The sequence below is a fragment of the Squalius cephalus genome, assembly GCF_949319135.1.
Source record: "Squalius cephalus genome assembly, chromosome: 17".
NCBI classification, from domain to species: Eukaryota; Metazoa; Chordata; class Actinopteri; order Cypriniformes; family Leuciscidae; genus Squalius; species Squalius cephalus.
This window is the reverse complement of record NC_137138.1, coordinates 26,439,126-26,448,611: the sequence shown is the minus strand read 5'-3', so window position 1 is coordinate 26,448,611 and position 9,486 is coordinate 26,439,126. Positions and strand designations below refer to the sequence as shown.

Here is a 9,486-nt window from a genome sequence, read left to right as displayed (position 1 = left end):
TTAACCAGTATGACTTTATTTCTGTCATACATCTACAGAAGTTGTTATTGAGATGTTTAATTGAAAATGTTTGGTTTGAAGTTACCATTATAGAGATCAGTGTTTGCTTTAGTTGGGTTCTGGACTCTTGACTTTTTAACATTAGTTTCTCTCTTGCTGCTTGAACTGTGTTTTTGCAGGTCACACTTGTGCATACACACATGGTTTGTGAATGACTGCAGTTATATTAATTATGATGCCAAAATCATCATATAATCTGATGAATTACTAACCTCATTCAGAGTTTAATCCTGTATCAAATGTGTTACATCACCATCACTGTTAAACTACAGCAATGAGTTACAATGATGATTTTTTTTTTAACATCATGCACAACCAAAGAAATAAAGCTTCTCTATATTGTAGAAACACAGAGATATCAAAATTTAGCACGTGAATCTCAACAATGGTGGCAATATTTTCTTTACTTACTTTTTTTTATTCATGCAGCAATGCATGCTGGGAGTTTTCTACTATCCTAGAACCCAGCGTGCATTGTGACATGAAACTTTTGATTGTCACCATTGTTGAGAGTCATGTGCTGATTGTTGATGTCTGTGTGTGTCTGAGTTAAGGAGGAGTTCAAAATGTTTTAATGCACTATATGATTTCAATATCCTTCTGAATATCTGGTTACAGAAATATTTCTGTATTTCATGTTGTATATTAACAGATATACAATAAATTTTAAATACCCATAAACTCAAAGCTTATATACTGGATGTGATCAGAGAATCAGACATGTCCAGGATGGTTATGGCATCATCTCAACAGCCTAAAACACCTGATCATCTACCTCTTGGCTTTTTCTAGTCATAACAAATGTGCTTTATAAACACACAGTTAAAGCAGCCAGAGATAAACTAATGTTATAAAGTCATTAGTTAAAATTTATTATTTTAAATAAAATATCAACAACTAAATATCTGTTAATTCTCAACAAGAACTTTTGTACATGTATGAAAGAAATCGTAAACTGGTTTGTAAACTGGTTTCACACTCGGTGGCTGGAAGTCAGTTGTAGTTCTTGTGTTTCTCTTTTTTCTGTTCTTGTTTCTCTGTCCTTCAGTGATTCTGCTTATCAGGTGTTCATCGGTTTTTCAACTCACTCACTTCTTTTCATTCACTCTGTCAAGAGGACTGTATTAGTGAACTAATGTAGGGAATAGTGAATGAGGGTATCCGGTTAAGTCGTGACGTAACCACTCTCCGATAATACTGTTTCCGGGTCCAAAGTCCGCGTCCGCTCTACCTACCTACCGCTTTCGCTAGTGTTTTTACAATGCCGCAGTGCTGTGTCCCGTGTTGTTTTAACAGATCTGAGTTAAAAAAGACAAGTGAAATTCAGCTTTCATTTTACCGATTTCCCTGTGAGGACAAAGAGAAGAGGAAATGGCTGCAGTTGATAAGGTAAGTTACAAATCTTAAACGAATGAAGACATTTGGGCGCCAGTGGGTGCTAACGTTAACACCCACTGGCGCCAAAGCAAAACCAGTGCTTTGAGAAAAAGTCTTATGTAGTCTATGGGTTTTATGTGTTGTTTGTTGCTATAAACACAAATCTTGCATCAAATTTCGGTTGTCATGCATTGTTCTGTGCCGCCTAGTTAAGATGAAACTAGCTAGCGAAGATTAGCTTTGGCAATAGTCAAAGATAAGCTGAAGCACAAAGATGTGTGTAGCCTACGTAGCAAGAAAAAAACATTAGACCAGTTTAAGTATGATAATCTGCTAACGTTTCTCATTTCTATAATACATCTAGGACATTATTAATATAACTCCGATTGTATTCGTCTGAAAGAAGAATGTCATGTACACTTAGGGTGGCTTCAGAGTGAGTAAATCATGGGGTAATTTTCACTTTTTTTAGTGAACTATTCCTTTAACTGTAAGTTATTGTACATACATTCGTTTCTGCAAATTTGATTGAAGAAATCAGATTTAAAAGTAAAAAACAGGTAAATGGGTGTAACGTTAATGAGAAATGTTAGCATATTATCATACTTTAACTGGTTTAATGTTTTTTCTTGCTATAATAATTAAGTATTGTTGGAGGGAATCTGAGATATAAGATGAGAATCATGATTAATGGCCTGGTATGTTTACATATTTGACTCTGATCTTACATAGCTCTCAGTGTACATACACAGAACAAGCATAAACTAACAGGACAACAAGCTAAATAAAAACGGACACAAACTACAGTGTACAGTACACACTTGAAACAAAACATTTGTAGACAGCAATTATTGCCAATGACTGCTTTAATGTTATTGTAGTGTATTCACATGACAAATAATTTAAGTAATATTAAAATTATTTTGTTTATAATTTTTACAGACGTGAAAACTTCACCCCAAACTGCAACTCTAGGGTGTGCAGTTGGCATTTCCCCAGTGGAAAAGCTGCTGGGCCATCGCGATTTGCTTGGAATGAGGGGAAGACTTTCCAATTCCCTGAGCACCTCAGCCATCTCCTTAAACGGAAGAAACAAATGGTCCCAAGCAGTGGTGAGGATGAGGGAACGGATGCTGACATGGTAACTGCAGAGACCCCATGTACTTCAAAAAGTCTTGTGACACTTGAGGTGGAGAATGACATGCTGAGGAGAGAGAATGACCAATTGAAAAAACAATTGGAGAAACAGAAGCAAACTTTTTCCTTTAGTCAAATTTCTTCCAGCCCTGACAGAGTTCAGTATTTTACTGGATTGCCTGATGCTGCCACTGTCCTGTTTTTGGAAGCACTTCTTTCTAAATTTGAACTACACTATCATTCTGATTGGACTGTCCAAATTATACCCCTAATTGATCAATTGCTCCTGACCTTAATGAATCTTAGACTAAATTGCGGCCACGTAGACCTAGCAACCAGGTTTAATTGTAGCACAGCTACAGTAACTAACATCTTCACCACCATCATTAGTGCCCTGTATGATGTTTTGTATGTCGGTTTGCTTGAGAACAACATCCCCTCAACAGCCAAGAATCAAACATCACTGCCATACTGCTTCCAGCCCTTCCCCAACTGTAGGATCGTGCTCGACTGCACAGAGGTTGCCGTCTCTAACACAGAGAGGCTTGATGCACAGTGTAATTTGTACAGCCAGTACAAAGGACGAACCACACTTAAGGCTTTAATTGGTGTTCCGCCTAACGGAGTTATCACTTTTGCCAGTGACCTGTACGGTGGGAGTGCCTCAGACAAGGCAATAACAGCTGACTGTGGAGTTCTCCAACATTTAAATCCTGGTGATATGGTAATGGCAGACAAGGGCTTCACAATTCGGGACATTTTGCCAGAAGGAGTTTCCCTGAACATCCCGTCTTTTCTCGTCAATGGACAGTTTACCCAGGAGGAAGTGAACAATAACAGACTCATGTCAAAAGCTAGGATACATGTGGAACGTTCAATTCAGCGACTGAAATTGTTTCATATTTTGGACCACATTCCGTACCAGTTCAAACAAAATATTAACAAAATTCTTAAAGTGTGTGTGTGTCTTACAAATTTACAAACACCCATTCTCCGTGAAATTGGATGAGTTAAAGGTATTGAGCTTAAAGGGATAGTGCACCCAAAAATAAAAATTAGCCCATGATTTACTCACCCTGAAGCCATCGTCATTATATTGTGCGTCAAGTTCAAGGGTTACTCTTTTAGCATAAGCTTATAAAGCTTAGAGCCAGGACATTTTTTAATATAACTCCGATTGTATTCATCTGAAAGAAGAATGTCATATACACCTAGGATGACTTGAGGGAGAGTAAATCATGGGCTAATTTTCATTTTTGGGTGAACTATCCCTTTAACTATTGTACATACATTCGTTCCTGCATATTTGCTTGCAGAAATCAGATAAATAACTGTATATATAGTTTTATTTGGTTACTCTATTTTAAGGTGTCAATATTACAGTATAATTATATATTGAAGTACTGAGTAATATTAGGGTAGGATTGGTTGAGGGTTAGTTGCATGTATTTATGCTTAATGTACTGTTATTGCTATGATAAGTACATGTAACATCTAAAAGGGACACTGTAAAAAAAATGTTACATTTAAAAGTTTTGTGTGTAGCATGAAGGTCCTACAAACGTGTATAATAAATAAATGCCTTGCTTGTGTGAGATGCCAAATTCTCATTTATTTTCAAATTGAACAGTACTTACAACTGTGAGAGAATGTATGGCAGGAAAACATCTTTATAAAATATTTCCAGAATGTTAATGTTAACAGCCCATGTTGGGTCTTTGAGCACTGGCAGAAGGACAAGGTCAAGAGGAGTCCACACAAGCAGGTGACCGCTGTTAGCTCCGGTCAGGTGCAGGTTTCCCTGGATCTGATGCCAGTAGTTGTGAGTTTGTTTTAGTGTCAGGGAACCAACTGCTTCATCAAACTCCAGGAAAAAGTCCCTATTCTCTGCAGCCTGCAGCATAGTCTTGGTTCTGGCTGACCATGGACACTTGACTTCAATCACGCAGTTTCCAGACACCGTCCCATCCGGAGATCCACCAAGCAGGCCGCTATCAGATAGGAACAGTCCCCTCTCTTGTATAACAACACCAGTGCGCTCAGTGTATTCCTGCTTCGCCCTTGGCTCATGGAGGATTCCCCAATCACATGCCTTGGGGGGAGGGGACAAATACCACTTAGTCTTAATAAGTGTATTCATAGACACAGATGCCTTCACTTTAAATATTCACTATACTACAACTTACTTTAGATCCTTCTTTGAGGTTGTACTGGCCAAGCAGGGTTTTGAATAAGGAAGGCGGGTAAGACTTCCGCTTGACTGCTGCCAAGACAAAACCAAAATTACTTGCGGTTATCCTTTTCTTGCGATACGCAAACCTGTTAAAAGAAACCAGCCACAAGAGAGGCCATTGTTGCGCAACAATTGGCATTACAGTTTCATGTACAAAAACATCTGACATTTGGCATGTGCATTTTCTAAATTCTGAGCAAAAATAAGCTTTCTTACCATGATGCGTTCTTAGCCTGGCCAACTGTTGCTTCCTCAATCTGCTGCTTCTCCTGATCATTGACAGCAAGCATTGACAGCAGATATAGAGCCTTGTCCTCAGCTTGGACAAAACCTGGGCTGGTCATCAGCCCATCAAATGTCTTGATTGGGAGAGTCTAGATTTAAAATTAGGTTGTAAAGTCAGTGAGGTGTCCACATACTTAGCCACATTGTGTTTACAAAATACATTTGAAATGAAAGCAATGGTTTACATACATACATACATACATGTGTGTAGTTTACCACATTTTTCATGAGCCTAAATTATGCAATGTTAGTTTTTAACTATAATAAACAGTTTGAAACACTTGGTTCAAATTTCAAGAAATGATTAAACATAACATTGTACAAATGGATGACAAAATTCTAGCTGAATTGTCATTGGTTTAATGTAGTGTTATTGTAATGTTTCTACTAATTTTAAGGAAACATGAAAGTACAAAAGTAAAAAAAAAAAAATTACCTGAGGCGTCTCTGGACTCAAAATCCACCCCATCCCAGTAAAATGCCCAAGTTGCAATAAGGACACCCGAGCCCATTCTTTGTCCTCCTGGGTGACAGGTCTTTTGATGCCAGCTGAAATAATGGTATAAAACTGGTTATAAAAATGAATAGTAGTATTTAAGATCGTTTCAAGTGATGATTATTTCTCAATTTAACAGCCTTTTATTAAGATCATTCATTTATAGCACAAAATCTGAGCTTTAAAACAAAAAAAAAAAAATTCACAGTGTACATCTCAGCCTCTTGCAACTATATTTCAATGTGGTGATAAAGCTCATGGTCATGATTTCTAGCTGAATTACAACACACCGTGAGTGTATGTCAGAAGAGTTTCATAAATATGATTAATCTTATTAGCAATAGCTTTAAAGCACATTACGTATTTAAGAAAATAATTCAAACCAGGCAACATCAACAAACTTATTACAAACCTCGTGTTGTGGTTGGTGTCATCTCAGACACTCTCTTGGATGCAATTTCGTCCCCCTTCGGAGTGCTGGCCTTCTTCCACACACATTCCACGTCGGTGCGGGACACATTTTTCTCAACCCAAATCAACAAAGCTGCCATATGATGGCACTTATCTCTGCCGATTGGGCACTCGCATGTGCTGTACCTGACTGCCTGGCCCTCAACGTGAACCTGTATTGAAAACAATTTAACCCTCACCCTAACACTTCTAAAACACATTGCCGCCAGCACTATGTTTATCCTTATACTTCTGTAGCCATCCCGGGGCTGTCAGATCATACTAACATTACTAACGTAAATTGACTAGCCTAAGTTCACTAACTTAACCCTCTAAAACCTGGCAGTCACATATTTGCCATTTCATCTTCGTTTACATCCACAGTTATAGCAGTCCTGAACATGTTTTCTTTTGAAATACCTCATCCAGAACCTGGAATATCAAATTCTGTCAACTAGCTAGCTAGCTTACAGCTAACTCACCTCAACCTCGTAAATCTTCTTTTTCATTGATGCCTGGACTCTACCCTTAATTATGCCACCTGAGTGATGAGCTACACTCACCACTCTGTTGGAGTTAAAAGAATTTAAACCCTTTTTGACCGCCAAGGGTGCCTCACTAAAGAAGGACGTGATCGTAAATAAATTTACAGGCTCCGCCATTGTCATTTCTGGACGAGCGGAGCGCTTGGACCGGAAAAGGCTAAACGTCACGTGTGACGTCAGACTTAACAACCGAATAGGGCAGACGTCGGCAACCTAAGGCACGCGTGCCAACACTGGCACGCGAAGGGTTAATCGCTGCCACGCAAGCAAATGCGAGAGAAGTGTATGTATTTCATTCAGATAAAGTAGTCTACCTGCACACAGATCTACATTTTGATGTAATAATTCCTCATAGTAAAAAAAAGCTTATTTTATTAAGTTAGGAGTAGAGATGCACCGATTTATCCGCTGGTGACCGAAATTAGCCGAATTTCACGTGATCGGCCATAACCGGCGACCGGCCGGTCAGTCTGGCATATGCCGATTTTATGCGGGTCAAATGCACTCGGGCTCCCCATGATTAAGCATCACCAGCATCACACGTGCACACGGAACGCACATGTAGGAAACCTTGTGAATAACGGCCGTTACACACATATTTTTTTCGGCGTGCATGTTAATCAATGAGTGCATTCACACCGGGAGCAGGAGCAGCGCGTGAGCAGCAGTGAAGCGAGGGTTTCGCCGCCGAGTCTATTTTGTCTGCGCTGCTTACGCTCAATTAAAGTGAAAGCACACATTTGATGGACAAAATAAATATGATATCAAACAAAAGTGCCCAAAATGCACAGAATGTGCATGTCTACTGTGTTTTAACAAGAACTGGATTAGGTTATGTCAGAAAAGAAAATGAAGACTCAAAAATATTTATATAAAATTTACCCATTTAAACTTGTTTTTATTATTCAGTTTGGGTAAAAGGATATGATATTTTATAAAAAAAAATAAAAAAAAAAAAATATTATATATATTTATATATATTATAAATATTAAATATATATATATATATATATATATATATATATATATATATATATATATATATATATATATATATTTCTGTGTGCTGTAAAGTGGTTAGAAAAAATGAAATCGGAATCAGCTAAAATCGGTATCGGCAGGTCAAACTCAATGAAAAATCGGAATCGGACTAGAAAATTGTAATCGGTGCATCTCTAGTTAGGAGTTATAAATACTATTAAATTGTCTATCTAAATCTAAAACAAATTTCAAGATAAATATTTACATTTCTGTACTATTTCTGTGTAAGCTGCCTGCTGTGAGTGTGTTTGCTTCGGTGCTGTAAGCTCCGTCTTAGCCTCGTATTTCCTTGTTTTGAACCATCATTTACTACAATTTCTAGTTGTTTATACTACTACTAAATACATCTTACCCAACATCTCAGATTAACTTGACATCGCTAGCTTCCGTTACTACTAGCACAACACGCTAGTAATTCGCTAGCCTGTTAACACGTGCGCTCAGCTATTTTTATTTATTTATTTTTCTCTCGCGTGCCCGCGCCTTTGAGTTAGTAAAAAGCTCAGGTGAGTAAGAATCACTCAACAAACACGGTGAGTAATGTCTTGTCCTGTTATTGTCACCTGCATTTCATGTCACATGTTTAGCATAGCTTTCTCTGTTGGCAATATAGGATTTATATGTGATAAATGCAAGGAGACAGTTAGGCTAACGGAGAAGATTTCAGAACAAGAGACACGCATCCAAACTTTAATTGAGGATAGTAAGAGTGCTAGAGCTTCAGATGCTTTGGATGCGCCTAGCATAGTGAACTCTTTACATGATTCGGTTCCAGCTGAATTAGTGCCTGCGCAGCCAGGCAAATGGGTGACAGTGAGGGATCGCTCTAGTCGCGGATCAAAAAAACACTCTTCGGTTCCGATTACCATAACAAATCGATTTCAGAGACAAATCAGAGCGCCTGACATCAAAGCAAATTTAAAAGTGCTGGCTAATGCTAATCGTAAATTCTCTAAGATCATTATCCACGTCGGCACAAATGATGTTCGACTCCGCCAGTCGGAGATCACAAAAATTAATATTAAAGAGGTGTGTGAACTCGCAAGTACGATGTCAAGCACTGTAATTTGCTCTGGCCCCCTTCCTGTTCGCAGGAGTGATGAGATAGTTAGTAGATTGTGTTCTCTTAACGGTTGGCTGTCTAAGTGGTGTCCGCTTAATAATATAGAATTTATAGACAATTGTAAAAAAGTTTTTGGGGCAAACCTGACCTGTTGAAAAGAGATGGTATTCATCCCTCCTGGGATGGTGCTGCTCTTCTCTCTAGTAATATAGCACATAGTCTTAGAGCTCAAACATGACAATCTGGGGCTCAGGTCAGGAAGCAGACAGACTGGCTTAACCGACTGTCTGCTAGCGGCCTCGCGTCACCCAGGTCAGATAAATCCCATCACATAGAGCCTCTTTCACCTAGCTATCATCATATAGAGACTGTGTCTGTTCCCCGAATTTGGAAATCCAAAAAACGTTTAAACCCATCTAAGGTTAAAAATTTAATTGATGTTCAACAAATAAAAAAACAGCTATAATAGAGACGAGCAAATGCTAAAGCTTGGGTTGCTGAATATTCGATCGCTTACTTCAAAAGCACTCATTGTTAATGATATTATTTCAGATAATAACCTAGATGTGGTGTGTTTGACAGAAACCTGGCTAAAACCAAACGATTACATTACTTTAAATGAATCCACCCCGCAAGATTACTGTTATAAACATGAGCCTCGTCTGAAACGCAAAGGGGGAGGAGTTGCTGTAATTTATAGTAATATTTTCAAAACCACTCAGAAATCAAGTTTTAAATATAATTCTTTTGAAGTGTTAGTACTTAATGTAAAAATATATAGTATAAATGATGAATCACG

General features: G+C 38.2%; 2 protein-coding genes across 2 annotated transcripts; one reads left to right on the top strand and one right to left on the bottom strand.

Annotated features, from left to right (window-relative positions):
- The first annotated feature begins 1,301 nt into the window (after window positions 1-1,301).
- LOC307144450 (uncharacterized protein) lies at window positions 1,302-4,164 on the top strand. The gene is made up of 2 exons (XM_079846836.1): window positions 1,302-1,449; window positions 2,380-4,164. The coding sequence occupies exons 1-2, from the start codon at window positions 1,322-1,324 to the stop codon at window positions 3,581-3,583; spliced, it is 1,332 nt and encodes a 443-aa protein (XP_079702962.1). The 5' UTR covers window positions 1,302-1,321; the 3' UTR covers window positions 3,584-4,164.
- LOC307144452 (uncharacterized protein) lies at window positions 4,164-6,726 on the bottom strand. The gene is made up of 6 exons (XM_079846843.1): window positions 6,521-6,726; window positions 6,001-6,211; window positions 5,529-5,641; window positions 5,024-5,181; window positions 4,761-4,893; window positions 4,164-4,666 (listed from the first exon to the last, which is right to left on the bottom strand). The coding sequence occupies exons 1-6, from the start codon at window positions 6,704-6,706 to the stop codon at window positions 4,208-4,210; spliced, it is 1,260 nt and encodes a 419-aa protein (XP_079702969.1). The 5' UTR covers window positions 6,707-6,726; the 3' UTR covers window positions 4,164-4,207.
- Window positions 6,727-9,486: the final 2,760 nt, after the last annotated feature.

Coding starts and splice junctions, on each gene's coding strand:
- LOC307144450 (XM_079846836.1), top strand. CDS start 1,322: ATGCCGCAGTGCTGTGTCCCGTGTTGTTTTAACAGATCTGAGTTAAAA. Junction 1,450..2,379: donor AAATGGCTGCAGTTGATAAG/GTAAGTTACAAA, acceptor TAATTTTTACAG/ACGTGAAAACTTCACCCCAA.
- LOC307144452 (XM_079846843.1), bottom strand. CDS start 6,706: ATGACAATGGCGGAGCCTGTAAATTTATTTACGATCACGTCCTTCTTT. Junction 6,212..6,520: donor AGAAGATTTACGAGGTTGAG/GTGAGTTAGCTG, acceptor TTTTCAATACAG/GTTCACGTTGAGGGCCAGGC. Junction 5,182..5,528: donor TGAGTCCAGAGACGCCTCAG/GTAATTTTTTTT, acceptor TTTTAAATCTAG/ACTCTCCCAATCAAGACATT.